Source organism: Rhamphochromis sp. 'chilingali' (genome assembly GCF_963969265.1).
Source record: "Rhamphochromis sp. 'chilingali' genome assembly, chromosome: 1".
NCBI classification, from domain to species: Eukaryota; Metazoa; Chordata; class Actinopteri; order Cichliformes; family Cichlidae; genus Rhamphochromis; species Rhamphochromis sp. 'chilingali'.
In genome coordinates, this window is record NC_137929.1 from 15,155,586 (window position 1) to 15,176,339 (window position 20,754).

General features: G+C 41.9%; 1 protein-coding gene across 1 annotated transcript in view; it reads right to left on the bottom strand.

Moving 5' to 3' along the window:
* Positions 1-1,541: 1,541 nt before the first annotated feature.
* LOC308400065 (protein NLRC3-like) overlaps positions 1,542-20,754 on the bottom strand; it is a gene marked incomplete at both ends in the record, with an annotated part of 54,542 nt that continues 35,329 nt past the window's right edge. The window contains 2 exons of the mRNA XM_080887554.1: positions 1,542-1,722; positions 3,234-4,444. Of these exons, the coding sequence (XP_080743680.1) occupies positions 1,542-1,722; positions 3,234-4,444 (1,392 nt within the window). The remainder of the gene's footprint in view (positions 1,723-3,233; positions 4,445-20,754) is intronic.

Below are 20,754 nucleotides of genomic sequence, written 5' to 3' on the forward strand. Positions count from 1 at the left end.
AAGTTTATTTTGTGACCCAGAAAGATTAATAAGAGTAATTTTAAAACTTAGTAGCAGTCGCCATTGTTGGCAGCTGAAATTTAGCTGGGCCGCGCTATGAATTCTGGGATATGGTGGGCCATGAAGGACATACCAGACCCATCCTTTAAATTCGGGGAAATGAAGGAAGCATTTGTCGGCAGCATTTGAAGGAGTCGACGAATACGGACAGCCTTCGTCGCCCGACTGTGACGTAATCGGCCTTCAAATGCAGCATCTGGAGGATGCAGCCGACGTTTTGGGACACAGCTACTAATTTGGTTCCATCATCCAACCTGAAGAGGAAACAGAGACGCTTCCCCTTCAAAGTAAAAGCTGCTCCTTTTGGACACAGTATCAAAGAAAGTCTACAGTATAACATTGAAAACACAGAACAAAGTTTTGGTTGTTGTTAAATTGTGCAGAAATGAAACTACACTAAGCTCAATTATGTGACAAACATTTCATCCCATGTCAGTTTGGCCTCATCCTGGGCCGGATTATCCAGCACACACTCTGACCACAGACCCAGGGGCCACGCACAGCTGGGCTCCATCCAAGAGACAGGAAACAAACCAACACAATAATAAAAAGCACCATGTGATCTTCTTACATCTTCAAGACAAACATAGTAAAAACATGAGCACATTTGTATCCTGATAAAATGATGTGACAGGTAGAACAGAGTAAAGTGGTGGTGTTACAGCCTTTCTCCCCTCTGCTGCCGAGGCTGTTAGTCTCTCCCAAACTCAGCTACAGGACTTCCAAATGAATGAAAGCAGCAGAAGTGGCTTTACAAATGAAAGAGGAAGAGGAGAAGAAGAGGAGAGGGAGGCCACCCTGACCATCACTCCAGCTGAAAACATCACACTTCCATTAAAGTTGGTGAGGAAATGTTGAGCAGGATGAGCTGCTGGCTAATCTGGAGGCTGTAGCAGCAGCTCACAGTCACAGTGGGTTTCCACTCATGAAAAAGCTCTGGCTGCTTCATTTCTCATCTCATATCAGAGACTTTAATGCTTCACTGAAGCTGTACTGTGATGCTTCCATATCCCAGTGAGGCCTCCATAATGATTTCAGCTGTTCTGTACACACACTGTGTGCCCTGTATGGCTCAAAGTCTCTGCAGCCTGTTTTTATCTGCTATCATCAGATCTTCATCATCCTCATTCACATCCCTCACACACTCTACAGCCTCATCAGCACTGACTTCATCTTCACTGACTGATGGAGCACAACATGAACCTGTGGTGGCTGAAACACTGTCCTGTCAAACATCTCCCCGTCACCACTCCACTTCTGTCAGCCTTTAAATGAACCCTGCTCAAGTCTGTCACTTCTGTTTGGAGCCAAAAGGAAAAACTGTTGTTCAGTCGTTTGGAAAGACAACATTTCTGAAAGCACTCAAACTTCTTCACATTTGTCTTCAGACACATCCTGAACATTTAGGAACTAAAGAAAGTTTCAAACATCCATCAAAGACCTGAAATATAGAAAAACTACAACAGCCGCAGTCAGTGAACTCACCTCAGAGTCTCCAGTCGACAGTTTGGACTCTCCAGTCCAGCACACAGAAGCTTCACACCTGAATCCTGGAGGTTGAGGTTGTAACTCATGTCCAGCTCTGTCAGATGGGAGGGGTTGGACTTCAGAGCTGAGGCCACAACTTCACAGTGAGACTCTGAGAGTCCACACCGAGTCAGTCTGTGATGATAGAAAATATAAAATGTGTTATTATAAAAGCAGAAAATCTGCATTATAAACACAGACTGAATGTATATGAAGACAAAACAGAGTGAGGTCATAATCTGATGAATCTGCTCTTCACATCTGTGCTTCAGCTCCTCTTACTGTGTTTGACATGACACAACGATTGAGTCTCTCTCAGACCTGCAGACTTTTAATGAGCATCTTTGTTTGGCTTTAATCTGCAGATGAAGGAGGAAGATGGTGTCACATTTAGGCTTCCATAATGTCCACAGTCTGTCACTGAGATCTGATCCAGAGTCAGAGTGAAGACACACATTTGGACTGTTTCCTGTTTTGACTCGAGAACATTTTGAATGAGTTCAGCTCAGTGAAGAGTTCCAGCTGGAAAGATGATCTCTGTTTGCTACCTGCTGTCAGGTACGACTGTTCACGTCCACACGCAGGAAAAACCTGCTGACTGTTACCAAACAGAGCAAAAAATCTCATCACTGGACAATAATGATGAATGAACTCAGAGCTGCTGATATCAGATCTGATTTTAGGGGAACTAAACACAGAAATGATTGGCTCATTTTAGCTTTCTGAGCCATTATCTGCTGGTGTGTCGCTAGTTGGCAGAAAATGATTTGTATTCCTGTTCAGGGCTTCAGTGTTTATGAGTCCAGATCCAGGTGACAGCAAGTCAAAATGATGTTACCTGTCTGTGTCCAGCAGCAGCCTGTATTCACTTTGAATATTGTTATAACCTGACATGGATCAGTTTGTCTTTGATTGGTTTGTAAATGTCACTGTTTCCATTGGACCTGAGTGACGTACAAAGACAGAGAGGGAGAGAAAGGAGAGAGAGGATGGAGACAGCAAAGAGAGAGCAAACACAAACAGGTGAGAGTGGACAGGTGACCAAGGTCAGCAACCAATCAGAGAGCTTCTGTTTGACCCACAGTCACTGATGATGACTGCACATAACCAAGCAGTGTGTTACTCTGATATCAAATATGGATCCTGCTCTTATAATAATGATCATCAGATGATATTATTGTGTTATTTTGTAGCTGAATACGATGTTTGTGTGATTATCAGTGAAAGAAGCAGTGAGGAGGATGGAGAGAGAGAGAGGACAGAGGGTGAAGTTAGAAACACTAAAAGGATTTTTCGTGGATTTCATGGATGATTTGAGTGATTTCCAGCAGGACACTTAAACATGTCAGTGGACGTCCTAAAGAACATATTCACTGATATGAAACGTGTCATTGAACAGGATTAATATCAGTGGAAACATGGTGGAAACAGCTGTGACTGCATGGATGTGACACACTTCAAATCTGTTCTCCACTCTTGGATTTGGGATCCATGGAGCTGCTGCTGAGTCTGTACAATAAAGGAATGGTGTGGAAGGTTGCAGCGTACGGACACAAACACTTTGTGGTTACAATCTGATTTTATTTTCAAGATTAAACTACTAACCTACACTGATCAATGATGTTAATGATCACATCTGGACTCACCCAGCCTTTCTGCAGGTCCTCACAGCTGGAATCAGTCTCAGTCGTCCCCGCTTTGATGTTTTGTACTTCTGCAGGTCCAACTCATCCAGAACCTCCTCTGACATCTGCAGCATGAAGGCCAGAGCTGAGCACTGGATCTCAGAGAGTTCCTTCTCTGATCTGTTCTCTGACTTCAGGAACTCTTGGATCTCCTGAAATAATGTGAGGTGGTTCATCTCCATCAGACAGTGGAAGATGTTGATGCTTCTGTCAGGAGAGATTTTAACACTGTTCATCTCCTTCAGGTTGTTGATGACTCTCTGGATGGTTCCTGGACTGATCTCTGTCTGACCCAGCAGACCTACTAAGAGTCTCTGGTTGGACTCCAGACAGAGGCCATGAAGGAAGCGAACAAACAGGTCCAGGTGGCCATTTTTACTCTGGAGGGATTTATACATGCCTTTAGTCAAAAAGACATCCATTGATGGGAAGCTATAAGACTTGAACTTGTTCTTAAAAAAATATCTGTTTTTGTTTTCTTCTCGGAAATTCCCTAGAAAACCTTCTACCACCTCTGTCTTCCTGTTGGTGTGACAGCGGAACATGTAGACAGCAGCCAGAAACTCCTGGATGCTCAGATGAACAAAGCAGTAGACTGGTTTCTGGAAGATCACACACTCTCTTTTGAAGATCTCTGTACAAACTCCTGAGTACACCGAGGCCTCTGTCACATCCAGACCACACTGCTCCAGGTCTTCTTGGTAGAACATGATGTTTCCTTTCTCCAGATGTTCAAACGCCAGCCTCCCCAGCTTCAGAAGAACTTCCCTGTCAGCCTTCGTCAGCTCCTGTGGACTCGTCTCACGTCCCTCATGGTACTTGTTCTTCTTCCTCGTTGTCTGAACCAGCAGGAAGTGTGAATACATGTCAGTCAGGGTCTTGGGCAGCTCTCCTCTCTGCTCTGTAGTCAACATGTGCTCCAGAACTGTAGCAGTGATCCAGCAGAAGACTGGGATACTACACATGATGTGGAGGCTCCTGGATGTCTTCATGTGGGAGATGATTCTGCTGGACAGCTCTTCATCACTGAATCTCCTCCTGAAGTACTCCTCCTTCTGGGCGTCAGTGAAGCCTCGTACTTCTGTTAGCCTGTCAACACATGTAGGAGGGATCTGATTGGCTGCTGCGGGTCGGGAAGTTATCCAGACGAGAGCCGAGGGAAGCAGATTCCCCTGGATGAGGTTTGTCAGCAGCTGGCTGACTGATGACTTCTGTGTGACATCAGACAGCAGCTTCCTGTTGGTGAAATCCAATGAAAGTCTGCTTTCATCCAGGCCGTCAAAGATGAACAAAAGCTGAGAGACAGCCAGCTTCTCTGCTGTGACCTTCTGTAATGTTGGATGGAAAACATGGAGCAGCTCCAGAAGACTGTACTGCTCATCTCTGATCAGGTTCAGCTCCCTGAATGAAAGCAGAACCACCACACTGACATGTTGGTTCTCCAAGCCCTCTGCCCAGTCCAGAGTGAACTTCTGCACTGAGAAGGTTTTTCCAACACCAGCCACGCCGTTGGTCAGAACCACTCTGATGGGTCTCTGTTGGTCAGGTAAGGCTTTAAAGATGTCCTGGCACCTGATTGGAGCGTCATGGGGGGCGTCCATCTTGGAAGCTGTCTCCAGCTGCCTCACCTCATGTTGGGTATGAACCTCTTCACTCTGTCCCTCTGTGATGTAGAGCTCAGTGTAGATCCTGTTGAGGAGGGTTCTACTTCCTGTTTCATCACTTCCTTCAGTCACACGTTTACATCTCCTCCTCAGACTGATCTTATGTTCATCTAAAACCTCCTGCAGACCAACATCTGCTGAAAGAAAGAAAAACAATGAGACTAAAGAGAAAGAAAACTCTTCAATGTCTGAACAACACAAGAAGTTCAGTTTTCAGAAATGAGTCCATCAGCAGACAGATGTTCAGTCTTACTTTGTACACAGCTGCTCTGACTGGCTGTCTGCAGTCCAGCTCTGCTTCTGGATCTTTCTCCACACTGTGCAGGAGCTCTGATGGTGACACAGAAAACTCAAAGTGGAGATACTTCTGTCCACCTTTGATTAGACTCATTATAAAAAGGAAAACAAAGTTTGAACACACTCATGTTTCCAGTTCACTGACTTACATTTATTCCATGGACACTCACTCTAAGCTGAACCACAGCTACAACCCAACATTGTTGAGGCCTCATCTCCTCCTTTCCTAAATATGCAACAACCAACAAATAAAAGAATTTGGTTCATTTCAAAGAAATTCACACGGTGACCAAGTAAAGTAACCGTAGTAAAGGAGACAACATCCCGTTGATGGTGGGATTATTTGAAAGATTTGCTTTAGTCACGTCACCAAATGCAGTCGAACCACCCGTGGATCCATGTTTGACCATTCTACCACTCTGAGCTCTGCTTTTTAATCATTTTATTATTATCATCATTCATTTATTCATTCTTTGGAGGGGGGCTATTTCTTAATGCCGCCCTAATAAGGTGATGTTCAAGGGGAAATATAACAGAAACTCTTTCAGTGTTATTCATTAATAAATTAACAGATAAACTGTGAAGAAGAAAAAAACTGAGATTTAAAGGAGAGAGTGAGAAACTTGATCATCATCCTCATAATACATGTTTATCAGTATCTGCTGTGACCATACTGCAGTAATAACTACAAGTCTACATTTCTGTGACTGTTGATCAATCACAGCAGGAATCTGAGCTCATCTCTGCACACAGAGCAGCTTCAGCTCTGGGATAAACTGCTCGCTTCACGTCCTTCTCAGCTCACAGACACTCATCCTGATATTTTCCTTTAACATTTGATGCTATAATTCATCTGAGTTTACACTTTATCTGCATAAATACAGAAAAACAGACCCAAACACCAGAAACCATCAGTTTCACCGTGTAGAATATATTGTTGTTTCCTTGCTTTTAATTCAGAGAAAAAATCTGATTTTGATTTTCTCTGTTCTCTTTGCCACAGCCCATCCCAGCAGCAGCTGAAGCAGCTGACTGTCACAACACCGAATAACACTTTAGGAGGAACGTCTTGATGCATTCTCAATCATCCAGGAAAGTAAATCTCCAAAAGTGGATTCTGTTCATCTGGACGTACATAAATGTGTCCCAGCTGGACTTTTGTCAAAGCTGGAAAGACTCCTAAAGAAAGTTCCAGCCGATCCAGGAGAGAAGGACAACCGCTGCCTAAGCGACCTGTAGTGATCCCATATGTGTCAGGAGTATCGGAGCAGCTGAGACACATTTTTTCTAAACACCGGGTCTCTGTGGCCTTTAATCCCCAAAACACGCTGCGCCAAAAACTGGTCCACCCCAAGGATCGGGTCCCCCGACACAAACAGAGTAACATAGCGTACGCTGTTAAGTGCAGGAGGATTGGCAGGATTTATACATCGGGGAAACAAAACAACCTCTGGCTACAACACAGCAGAGCCACCTCGTCAGGCCAGGACTCTGCAGTCTATTCACACCTACAGGCCAGTGGACACTTTTTCAATGATGAGGATGTAACATCCTGGACAGGGAGGAACGCTGGTTTGAGGGCGGAGTCAAGGACGCCATTTACGTGAAAAGGGAAAGACCATCTCTGAATCGAGGAGGGGGCCTAAGGGTACATCTGTCACCATCTTACATGCTGTGATTGCAGCCATTCCCCAACTCTCTGTGAATGATACTCATGGACATTGATCAGTGGTCATGACAATTGCATAATTAAGATTAAGGAACTGACCTCCCAGCTCATTGTTCCTTCAGTGGGCTGGTTTCAGTCATTATGCAAATGTCCTGTTTATAAGATTGAATCCTGCAGTCAGCTGAGACTGAAGGAGTCACCTGGATGATGACGAAACGTTTCTCCCACAAAACGCTACGAACAGATGAACAGAATCAACTTTTGGAGAAAGTTGAATCAGTATTTCAGCTTTAAGAGGGTATTTTAGCACAAACATCAGTCCTTCTACTTAAGTATGTTTGACACTTTGTTTACGCCTAAATTAACTTTACTGTTAACCAGTTTTCATGTTTCTGTAATCCACCAGTGTGCTCATGCTTTTTTAATTAAAAACATATTTTAATGATCAAATATAATTATGTTTGTTATTTGTGGATTTTAAATGTCCTTGACAGAGACAGATGATAATCATTATCCTGCACTGTGGTCTCAGGTTTGGTCGAGCTAGCACAAAGAATGGCTATGTTGAACTTCCTCCTGGGATCTACACTAAGAAGTGAGTCCAACATTAGCAGGGTCTCTTTCCTTTATCTGGATTCACTTTAGCATTCACAGTCACGTGAAGCTTGTTATTAACTCGATAAGTCAACCCAGGGTTTCAGCTGAGCGCTCACATGAAACACATGGTGTTGGCAGCATCTGATCAATCATATTCATGGAGACGTGTATCAGCAACAGAGCAGCTGAGTTTGCAGAAGGAAGTCAAACTAAACCACAGGAACAATATGAGGAGATTACACACATAATAAAATACTAGCAGTAACACAGCTGCTGCAGACAAATCAGTCGTGTGATCGTGTGTGAGAGGAGAAGGACTGTAAAGGAGTTTGGTGTTAAAAGCTCTGTATGAATGTGGGAGCATTTGAAGGGCTTTAAAAAGGCCAATATAAAATAAAAGGCAGCAAAATTGCTGAGTGTGAAAGTCACCAGACTTATCAGACCTCTGTGATTAAGACCTGTAAGAACACCTGTTTGTACTTGTTGGCATTATATCAAACACACACGTATATTAAGCCTTTGTTTGAACTCTGGTTGAATTTGTTACTTTCAGACTGTGAAACATCACAGAGGCTGCAGCTGCAGATCTTTTTTTCACCTGGAAATTTACTTTAAATGTTAGATGGAAAATGTATCGCTCAGTTTAACCAGAGTAAGAACAATAATCCATAAACCTTCATAAAGACAAACATCTCCCAGAACATTGAGCTGCTGAAGTGTCACTGAAGGGAAAAACTATTTGTCCTCCTCCATCCAGCAACACCTGAAACACCTGAGTGGAAGCTCCTCCCTACACTGTGTTTGAAGCAAAGCACAAAGGAGACACCTGCTGGAGCAGCTGGAGTCCTACAGACACTCAGCCTCTTCACTACACAAACACCTCCTACAACATCCACTCTTTCCACTCTGACTGCTGTGTTTGTGGAAACACTCCAACACACACCGCTTCACATACCAACATAGAAATGTGTGTGAAAAAGAGCTGAGCTGATATTAAACATGAGCATTTATTCAAAAATACAGAGTCAGCAACAACATCTAGACACACATTACCTCACAGCAGCAGAAGAACATCCTTTAAAGTTTAGACCAATACCCTTCGACACGTTGCTCTTTAAGGAAACACAGCTGGGTTCAGGTCCAGGAGATTCTGGCCTCTTATTGATCCTAAAAGAAAAACAATAAATGTCACAGCTTCATGAGACAGGAAGGAAAACTGGAAATATTAAATTAAAGACATGATGAACAATCTGAAACTCATAAAAATAATGTACTTACTCTTTGTCACATAACAGTCTTTTGTTAAAGTTTACAATAACACCATTGCTTAGTCTTTGCTCTGTACTGCAGTACTTGCACTGGTTTCACTGGACAAGTCTGCGTGTGAATCTACAACTGATCTGACATTGTGGCACAAACACAGTAAACAAACACTACGAGCACCTTGTTTCATGTGGAGTGGCTTTCTTCTCATTCTGTTACTGAACACTGTATGAAAAGCCTCTCACTGCCAGCATCCTTCCAGCCCCACGACAACAAGACCAACTCACAACTTCACACCAAGAATTTTTCCCCTTTTCTTTGGAGAAACTGAGAAGCCAATAGGATTGTAGCTCAAACTTGCCCACAGTCCTGCTTCATCACTGCTCACTCCTACCTGTGTTGGTGCTGAGTGGATAGTCATAGCCTGCTGCTAGCATGAATGCTAAATGTACTGCTGTGGATGATCAGCAGAAAAAGATGTTGTCAGTTTGAATACAGATGAACTGAGAAAAACACTTTAAATACAGCAAACAGTCAAAGTGCATTCGGGGCTTTAGCTGACAGCTCTTTGTCCTAACAAACTAAACTCTCTTAGTTTAAGCCAACAGACTTTACCAAACACAAAGCCTGCTGCTGCCTCCATGGGTTAGCTTGTGTGACTGGTGTTTACACCAATGAAATCTAAATCACACTAATGTGTCCTCCAAGGTGTTTGGTGGGAGCACTGAATGAAACATACGGTAAGAGCTCTGGTAAAATAACAAACAGGGCTGTGAGAGCAACTGAAGTGATAAAAATACTGTTTAAACTCAACTTGGGATCAACTTGATCCCTATTTTCTTAAGTTGGCTGCAGATTTTATAGCAGAACCAATAACTTACATTTTTAATCTTAGCCTCTCGAAAAGTGAGATCCCTGTAATATGGAAATCTGCCTATGTTCTCCCTTTGCTGAAAGGAGGTGATCCTTCAGATGTTAATAATTACAGGCCCATATCTAAATTGTGTGTTCTAGCAAAAGTTCTAGAAAAGTTCATTAGTGAACAACTGAAAGACTTTTTGGACAAAAATTCAGTTCTTTCCCAACATCAGTCAGGATTCAGAAAACAACACAGCACAATAACTGCTGCTATTAAAGTGGTTAATGACATTGTTGATTCAATAGACTGCAAAAAATGCTGTGCTGCTCTTTTTCTTGACTTGTCAAAGGCTTCTGATACAGTTGACCATGCTATTTTATTAAATAGACTAATCAATATTGGTCTATCTGTAAATGCTGTAAGTTGGTTTTCAAATTACTTGTCAGCAAGAAAACAGTGTGTCCATGCTGCTGGGTCTTCTTCCTCTTTTCTCCCAGTATCCAAAGGAGTTCCGCAGGGCTCCATATTAGGACCATTGCTATTTTCTCTTTACATAAACAACCTTTGTGATAATTTGTCGTCTTTATGCAGATGACACAATTATTTATTGTTCATCCCCTTCAGTAGCACAAACCCTGCAATTTCTGCAGTCTGCCTTTGATGTCGTTCAGTCCCATTTAACTCAAATTAAGTTGGTGTTAAATCCAGAGAAATCCAAGTTCATGTTATTCTCAAATGGCAAAGAGTTGTTAGCTACGTCTCCTAAGATTAAAACAATTCAAAGAACCGAAATTGAAATGGTCACATCTTACAAGTATCTAGGGATCATTATAGATCAGAATTTGTCATTTAAGTCTCACATTCAAAGGCTTGTGTCGAAGTTAAAACTAAAACTAGGTTACTTTTTTAGAAACCAATCCTGTTTCTCCCTCCAAGTGAGAAAACATTTGATTCGTGCAACCTTTTTACCTTCATTGGATTATGGTGACCTGCTTTTTATGAATGCACCTGCCCACTACCTAAAGAGGTTGGATACTGTGTACCATTGTGCTTTACATTTTATTACTGGCTATGGAAATCGTGTACATCATTGTCCTTTGTATGCTGCTGCTAAATGTCCATCTTTGCATATTCGCAGACTCTCCCATTGGTTGATATTTATCTATAAATCTCTCCTTGGGCTGGTTCCATCTTATTTATGTGTTTATAAGTGTAAAAACCACAACCAATACAGCCTTCGTTCGCACAAAATCATACAATTGATTGTCCCAAAAATCAGAACAGAATTGGGGAAAAAGGCTTTTAAATACGCTGCCCCTGCTTATAATAATAATAAACTGCAGAAGGAACTGAAATTATCAGAATTGGTTACCTTGGGAGAGTTTAAGTCTGTCTTAAAGGAACGAGAGAACAGCTCTTTTACTCAGTGTGATTGTTTTTAATGTACTCTTAATTTGATCTGTTATTGTACTGTATATTTTACACATGTTGGTATGGGATATTCAGGGCTCTAGAGTGCGACCAAATTTTTCAGTGGTGCGACTAAAAATAAATATTTGGTCGCACCTGTGTGACCAACTGTTCGGGTAACAAAAAAAAAAAAAATCTCTGCAACTCTCCGTGTGGTCAACAACAGACACACATTATGCCCCTATCGTGGACTAAACCAATCAGAGATAGTCAGGGGCGGGACCTCTCTGATTGGCCGTGGTCCAGTTGAAAGTGCAGGTGGAAGAGAGAGGTGAGTAGCTTGAATAAAGCGATATCAATTCATTAACAGATTCCACACAAAGACGTAAACACAGAGCGGACCCGACGCATCAGAATTAGCTTTGTCTTTCTCAGCTTTCTCACCTGACGGCCCGTAGACGGACACGCTGTCGGAGCTCAGCGATTCTGATGCGTCGGGTCCGCTCTGTGTTTACGTCTTTTTTGCGCTGATTCTGAGCTGCAGGTTTTGTCTCTCTCCAACCTGCCGAGCCAGCAACAAAAGAAGCAGCAAACTACGCTTCACATTTGATCAATGTCGTCATGAATTCCCTCTGAGTTTTGCTTCCACCACGATAAAAATCACACTTCCTGCACAGCTCTCTCTCTCTGTGTACTTCAGGAACAGTTTCCCGTCTCAAATCTGTTTTCTGCATTATTCATTTGCTTATTACCCACCAGTCTACCCTTGTTTACAGCGCTGTCTTTTTCTTTTTTCACTTAAATGACCTCGGACAAGAAAGCCTAATTTCTGCTGTTCAATACTGAAGAAATTTAAACTTCTTAAAATTATGCAAAATTGCAGAATATTGCAGAATATTTTTAAGGTTATCTGCTATAAAAAGCCAGACCAGGAAAATCTCCTTCATGTTTTTCTGTGTTTTATTCTCAGTTACTTTCACACAAAGGCGTCCACTGTGCTTTTCACAATTCTGATGAAGTCTCATGTACTGATAAATGATCAGAATTATAATATTTCTGACTGTCTGAGGCTAAATTGAATCAAATCAGGACTTTGAGAACCGGAATCGAATGGATTATAGAAATCAGTGATGATACCCAGCCCTAGTGAGCAGCCTACGCCCGACAGAAGTGGATGTAGCTGTGGGTAATAAGAAAAGATGAAAAGAACGATTGATAACTTTTTTGTTAAGTTAAGGCCTGAACCGTCTGAAATTCATAGCCAGTGCTCTGACACGGTGCCATCAATCTTTGAATGCTGAAAAAGCACAGTGTATCCAGGAAACACATTATATGCTGCAATAAATGCACTGCCCAAGTGTCCCCTCTCCCCACTGCCTTTCAGCAACAGACAGCAGCAAAGAGGTCGTCAGAGGAGGCCGAGATGATGATTAAGTTTAACATTTTCTACAATATTGAATAAGCACTTTAAGCACAAGTTTGTTAGTTAATAATTTAGAAATGAATATTGTCTGTATGGACTTCCCCCCCAAAGAAAGTGCACATGTAAAACTGCGGTGTTAAGCCATGCGGTTGAAAAATTTGAGTGCGTCTAACTTTTGTGCTGGTACGCCTAAATTTTTAAAGTTAGGCGTACCGGTGCGCCCATGTCAAAAAGTTAGTCTAGAGCCCTGATATTGTATTTGTTTTAAATGTTATATACCTATGTGGTATGTGACCTTTGTTGCCATGATGCCAGGTCTCTCTTGGAAATGAGATATTTAAACTCAATGAGATTTTTTTACCTGGATAAATAAAGGACTAATAAAAATAAAGATAAAAAACACTTTGATGTTCTCTCGTCACCTAACAAAGTCCAAACCCTGTGAACTATTTTAGCTTTAATAATTGTGGATTCAGGAATCCTGAACCCATCTTTGGACATTTGTAATTAAATATTTTAAAACTCCATCAAAGACTCCTGATGTGGCTGTTTGGAGAAGGAAAAGAGGGACAAAGTGGAGCGTCGAGCTGAGGCTTCATTCACTGCAAACCTACAGTTATGTTTTCTTATTTCTGCTGTTTGCATGTTCACAGCTGAAATAAAGCTGCCTCTTTGACTTCATCCTGTTGTGTTTGGGTCCAATCCTGCCTGCCACACAGCGCTACAGGACAAAGTCTAATATTTTTATCTTTTTAATGAATCTTTGGTCATATTTATCCAGGAAAACACAAACATGTAAAGGAGTCATCACAGTTCTCTGACCTCGTTGGTCCAGGTTCACCACTGAAGAATGGAGGTTGATGTTTGGACCGTTCACTCCTCACAGACGGACAGCTGGATCCTGCAGACTGTGACCTCTGACCTCTGCAGACACAAACATGTTTTATTCAATGATCAATTCTCTGATAAAGTGATTGAAGCAGCTGTGGTCACACAGACTGCAGATAATGCAGCTGTTTCCTGTCAGTAACAGTCTTAGATTAGAGTTCAGCTTTTTACAGGAAAACAAATGTCCCTGAATGCAACAGTGAGACACAGTCTGCCTGTGTGGCTGTGATAGCTGCCGTTAGGAGCGCTCATGTGTTTGCAGTTAGACGAGGAGATGTTACCATCATGGACACGTTAACAAATCCTGCAGCATCACGTGGCACAAACACTTTGTGTTCCTGTCATCTGCAAGCAACAGGAAGTTCATTAATAAAGGCGGGATGGAGACGTGACTGTGATGGTTCTCCTTCATCCAGCTGTTACACACATCTGGGCTCACACGACGAGCCTTTGTCTAATACAGCAGCTGCTCTCTGAACACTTTTCTGAAGAGGAGCTGCACAAACCTTTGTTTGCTTTCTAGAGCAGCGTATCAAAGTCAAACTACCCACTGCTAGCAGCTGTTTCTATCATAGTTTAGGATCCAGATGTGTGAGGTCTAAATTTACACCTCTGATTAAAATACATAGTTAAAAAAAAGCCAATTGAGTCCAAATGTGTCTTAAAACCAGATAAACTGACAGTTACAGCTGAGCCTGTATGTCCTTGGAGACACTGCTCTGCTACAGAGATGCATTTTAGAAACCAGGAAACATCAAAATCATTTAAATCAGAGAGTTCTTGTTATTAACAGCTCACCTCTCTGCAGCGGACACAGGCTGGGATTTAAAATCAATGACTTGACGATTGGACCGGTCACTCTTTAAGGACACAGAGCTGGATGGGTTCTTATTGACGCTAAAAATAAGTGAACATGAAACATGTGTCACATCCAATGTGTCCAATACATTACATAAAAAGTATAAATAAAGTATGTAAATAGTTTATTATTTAAATCATTAAATAGTAAAAAGCTGATTAAAATTTCAAACATTTTAATACTGACATGAACTTACTTTTTTTCAGATGACTTTTGTCGCCCTAAATTACCCTTCACCCGTTTGCTCTTAGAGGACACACTTCTGGGTGGAGGTCCATGTGGGTTCCTGTGAATAATGATGGAGCAGTGATGTGAGTGCTGAGCTGTGACATGGAGAAGAGTCATGGACAGTTAGAGATGGTCATCTCACCTCTGAGCTTTGGTCTGGCTCTCATGTTCCCCACACAGAGTGCTTTTAGAGGGAGGGACTCCCTCCTCTCTGTCCTCACACTGATCCATGCTGCTCAATTCACATCAGCTCACACACACTTTCTACCTTCACCTGCAGAGGAAACACAAATCATTCATGTGCACATCAACTGAGAGCTGCAGAGGTCGTGTCTGATGTGTTGGACTAACATCCATCTGAGACGCAGCTTTCATCAGTTCACTACAAAAAGTGTCACAGAGCCGAGTTCAGCCTCCAAATCCTCCATTACTGTAGTCCTACAAAGCAGCAGGTCAAACATGGCTGCAGAGAGCAGCTTTATGTCAGTAACCATGTCCAGGACCGAGCTGACTGCTTACAGAGTTCATACTCTAACTGCTAGCTGCTCTGCTAGCTAAGCTAACTCAGTAACAGTGACTCTGACAGCAGTTACTGTGGAACAGCGGCCGAGCTCAGGACACATTCAGTGTGTTTAGTCTGAGTCCTGGACTCTGATTCAATGGATTCAATCCAGCTCAGAGTTTCATGTGTTCATCAGAATAAAATACATGTACTAATATAACAGAAGTAATGCTCTGAATGCAGGACTGTAATGGAGGATAAATAAGGTTTTTACAGCCTGAAAGAAACATTCAGTTCATATATTTGTAGACAGTGAAGCAGCTTTTAATACTGCAGCTGTTTCCTTCACCTGTGTGTGTGTGAGCCACACCTTCATGTGCTGCTTTAGAAATATGTGGTCTGACTGCTCAGACTGAGTCTAGGAGGAAAGTTCACACGCTGGAAAAAGTTTTGTTCCTAACTTTGTCAGAGTTCGGCTCCAACGACAAAGAAGACGGAGCTCACAGTCTGTAGATGGTCCTCAGTGTGTGTGTGAAGCCAAGAAAGCACACAGGAGTGTGTTTATGTCAGCAAATCAGTGTGTGTGAAGAGTCTGAGGGAGTGTGTGAATGAGACTCAACACTGAAACCAACAGTCCAAGAAAAGCGTCTGGATTTCTTTAAGTTTAACTTAAAGAAATCCAGACGCTTTTCTTTTTGTCTCCATAATGCTGCAATGTTATCTGCCCCAGAAACACTGTGCAGAAGCTCTGATGGTGACACAGAAAAGTCACAGTGGAGATACTTCTGTCCACCTTTGATTAGACTCATTATACAAAGGAAACAAAGTTTGAACACAGTCATGTTTCCTGTTCACTGACTTACATTTATTCCATGGACACTCACTCTAACCTGAACCACAGCTACAACCCAACATTGTTGAGGCCTCATCTCCTCCTTTCCTGACTGTAGAGGTTAAATATGCAACAACCAACAAATAAAAGAATTTGGTTCATTTCAAAGAAATTCACACGGTGACCAAGTAAAGTAACCGTAGTAAAGGAGACAACATCCCGTTGATGGTGGGATTATTTGAAAGATTTGCTTTAGTCACGTCACCAAATGCAGTCGAACCACCCGTGGATCCATGTTTGACCATTCTACCACTCTGAGCTCTGCTTTTTAATCATTTTATTATTATCATCATTCATTTATTCATTCTTTGGAGGGGGGCTATTTCCTAATGCCGCCCTAATAAGCTGATGTTCAAGGGGAAATATAACAGAAACTCTTTCAGTGTTATTCATTAATAAATTAACAGATAAACTGTGAAGAAGAAAAAAACTGAGATTTAAAGGAGAGAGTGAGAAACTTGATCATCCATCCTCATAATACATGTTTATCAGTATCTGCTGTGACCATACTGCAGTAATAACTACAAGTCTACATTTCTGTGACTGTTGATCAATCACAGCAGGAATCTGAGCTCATCTCTGCACACAGAGCAGCTTCAGCTCTGGGATAAACTGCTCGCTTCACGTCCTTCTCAGCTCACAGACACTCATCCTGATATTTTCCTTTAACATTTGATGGTATCTGGAATAGTTGGCAGTAATAAGGATGATTTTCTGTAAAATAATATTGATATGAGCCGTGAATTATTCGTAGATGAGCGTTAGATTAGTTTGATGGGTTAACTCAGAGAGCTGAAGATATGGTGGACATGCTGACCTCGCTCCGTGGTGTACAGGGCTGTTTACCTTCATGATTAATATTCACAATAAAAAAATGAGGCGAACATCATGAAGTCTGTATGTGTTTCATAGTGTCGAACCTCCTTTGTACAGTTAAACCTAACAGTTACTACATGACGGAAACACCAACGTTATTTCTTTTATGCGTTTATCAGGTCACGCTGATTATTGAACAAAAACCCAAACATCAGATGTTAATCGAATTGTTTTTACTTTTCAAACCGACGGATCATTTGAAGCCAACCATCTAAAAACTGCTTCAGCTGTGTTTGATGTTTATGCTACAGCCTGTTTACCAATATAATCAATATCAGATATCAGAGCAACAGAAACCTCGGTGATCAGGACGCTGGGACTGAGAACAGGAAGTGGCTCAAACGTCACAGTTTCATAACGTCACCCTGAACTCCACTCACGGAGTTTCTGTCGCCATTGTAGTTTTTAAAGTCCCGTGATAAAGACGGGTCTTTTTGTGAATCCGCACGCTCATTGGCTAATAGCTCGAGATTGACACATCGTTATCCAATGAGCGTGCGGGAACTTCCGACATAAAGTTGTTTCCTTTGAAAAACCAAAGTCTGATTATTTTTGCCTCCACTGACGGAGCCTGTTGTTCCCGCCACAGAGACACAGTAATGTCAGAGCGGTGTTAACACTCACCCTGCCTCAGCACAGCTCTCACTCTCCTCCTGCTCTCTCACACTAAACGGAGGCTCAGCTAAACTCACTTCCTCTCTACTTACAGGAAACCAGCGCTCAGAGGAGCCGACCGGCCTCACATTTCACCCACAGACACGAACAGCGTGGAATTATTTTATGTCATAAGAAGAAACATATTCATGTAAACACTCACCTGCCTCAGCTCCACCTTCCTCCTCCTGCTTTCACTTTCACTACTGCTCCCTAAACACAGAGGATGCTGGGATTTGTAGTTGTTTCCTTCCGGTGCGGTCTTCCTCTTTGTTTGTTTGTGTTCAAGTTATTTCGATCATGTAAACATCAACAGAACACGTGAAGCCACACAGAGTTTGTATGTCGAGGTGGGTAGGAGGGTTTGGGGAGGGGTAGAGGGAAGAGGTCTCTCAGTCTTGACAATCCACATTGATGGCATTGCATCTTTCAGCGTGTTTGTGGGTCGATTTGGATGCTCCAGGTGTGAGAGCAGCCACTCAGCCTCTACTGCAGATGTGTGTCACAAGTTCATCTAGTAGTAGGCTATGGCACTTGGCCACAGGTGGCAGCAGTGGACTGACCTCCATGTGAGACTGCTCCAGCTGCTATGTGATAGTCCAGCTGCAAACTGAAGATCATATGCAAGTTTTGGAAATTAAACTGTACAATATAAAGCGCCTTGAGGCGACTGTTGTTGTGATTTGGTGCTATATAAATATAATTGAATTGAAACTCAGAATATTCTTAACTTAGCTTTAAAACCAACCCAATCTCTCCTCCACACTCACAAACAAAGACAAACCAACTGACACATCTGAGTCCCTCACTTTCTTCAATCCACTCACTCTCACAAGCTCCACTTAGTCACACTGGCTCTGTTTATTACTAATTACTATTGTCTCCCCAGAAACACTTCTGTTTTCTTTTTTCCTATTTGTGTTTTCGTTTTTTGTATTTGTGTTTTCTTTTTTCCTACTTGTGTTTAGTTTTTTCCTATTTCTGCTGTCGTTTTTTTGTGCTTTTGCAGCGTTTTTTTATTGCTGGTGTTTTATTAAGTTGCAGTCCGTTTGGCCTCTCAGGGCCACCGTAGTAAAAGGCCAAAAATAAATACATAACATCATTTCAATCAGTTTAAAGGTTTATTTGCAAGACACAAAAACAGAAAAAATTAAAAGTTCCAAATGTATTGTGCATGAAACAGGAATTCAAACGTGGCTCAGATGTGTGTCACAAGTTAATCTGGCTGTAGGCTATGGCACCTGACCACAGGTGGAGCTAATTGACTCGACTCCATTTGAGTGCACACAAAGTAAACTGCACACTTGTGAAGCGAAAACGCTGAAATCGCAGTAATAACACGTACGAGGGGAACGATAACGAAGACCAGATGCTCCTGATCGTTACTCTTGCTGTCCTGTGAACAGCATCGGCGTGGTGTTAATGGTTTGCTTTTGTTTTGGCGAGCGCCCCGTGAATGAGAATATGACCAGGTAAACCCGCGACGTTTTTAAATAGTTTGTCGTTCAACAACAAGACTGACGGAGTGTGTTTGAGGAAACCTCACAAATGTCACAGATGAAATATTTGGTGTTTATTTGCTGGTTTGTCGGTAGCAGCTCCTTCAGAGTAAGTCTACCACACATCTGTTTGACCAACGCCAGTTGATTTGGATCACCGGTCCAAACAATTTGAACCATTGTTGTGTTTCCTTTTGTGTTGAGTTTGACTGATATTTGCTGGATAGCAAATGTTTTAAAGCTATGCAACCTTTATCTGCACATAGCAGTTAAACTGTTTAGATCAATCTTTATTGATAATATACATTATTTATTTATGAATTACTGTGTACACAAGAATAAGTTAATGTATTAAGATAAACTGGCAGAAATTTTTGTATTATTCTTGTGGGGTTTTTTTTATTGGCCCTGTTTAGTTACAGGCCAGGTGACCCTTCAGGGGTTTAAAATGCCGAGCCAATGAACGGCTGGGAGCAGGAATCTTTCTTCACTGCAGCTTCCACTTCCACGGGTCTGGTAGGAAGTTGTCCAAGCCAACAAAACAAACAGACAAAAAATCCATATATCAATCACCTGGATCACCTGTTGAGAAAGAAAAAAGAGAAAACAAGCAAAGAAAAAGAGAGCAATATAATAAACAACATCATCGCGATGATCTATGTGAATATAACTGTAAATACTAAATATTGAATATTATTGTGCAGCACGAAAGATCGACAGCGCACAGTGTGCTTTGAGGTAGGAGCCAAAAAGGGTGTAGTTTGTGTGTGTGAGCACCCGTGTGTACACCTGTGAGCATGAGCGTGCTTGTATTTAAAACGTTCCTTCATGTAATGATCTGCCAGAGGGTGTGGGGGGCCACAGCCCCGTCCTCCTGGGCATGAAGCAGGTATGGAGGAGATCAAAACTCCAGACATCCAGAGGCCCCCAGAACACAAGAGACCAAGGAAGACCCACAGAGGGGCAGCCGCGCCACTGTCCCAGAAAGAGCTGAAGAGAGTCCCAGATGAGGGCTCACTCAGGAAGAGGTTTCTTCCTGTTAAAAGGGAGTTTTTCCTTCCCACTGTTGCCAAAGTGCTTGTTCATAGGGTATCATATGATTGTTGGGTGTTTCTCTGTATGTATTATTGTAAGGTTTAACTTATTATGTAAAGTGCCTTGAGGTGACTATTGTTGTGATTAAGCGCAGTATAAATAATGTCTAAAACTAAAGTTGCTACTTGAGGTGGTGTGTGAAAATATTTTCATAATAATGTTTTGAAAATTAAAATTTTTGTGTGGAAATATATTTCTTGTTGTTACGCAAATACTTGAATGAACTCATTTTGTTCAGTAATGGATTAGGTTATAATTTTATCAGAAAACAGTACAGTAATTTTGGGTGTGGATCACATGGTGAAGAGTGGGGGTCACCCGAGTCAGAATCCAGTGAGATAACTGGGTCACCTCTGACAGTTTTCCTATAATCTGAGCTCAAAGATGAGAATATATAGAGTACAGTAGAGTAAATTGGGTAAAGTTTACTGTTGATTTTCGGGAAAACCATACAATTATTTTGGGTGTGGATCACAGGGTGAAGAGTGGAGATGGCCTAGAGCAGTGGTTCCCAAACTTTTTTTGCTGGGCCCCCCTTTGTTTTACAAGAAAAACGTTCGCGCCCCCCTGCATGCACGTGCGCATGCACACGCACAAACATCCTGCAACCACACACACCCATATTTAGCTCCATTGCGGTTTATTTCACACCTCAAACATTTAGTAAACAATTAAGCAAATACAAGTAATCTGCAATAAATTACAGGTAGTAAGAAAATAAACTACTAACTAATTTACGTTACATCCACACCTACACGGGTATTTTTGAAAACGCAGCTACACGTAAACGGCGTTTGGAATCACCGA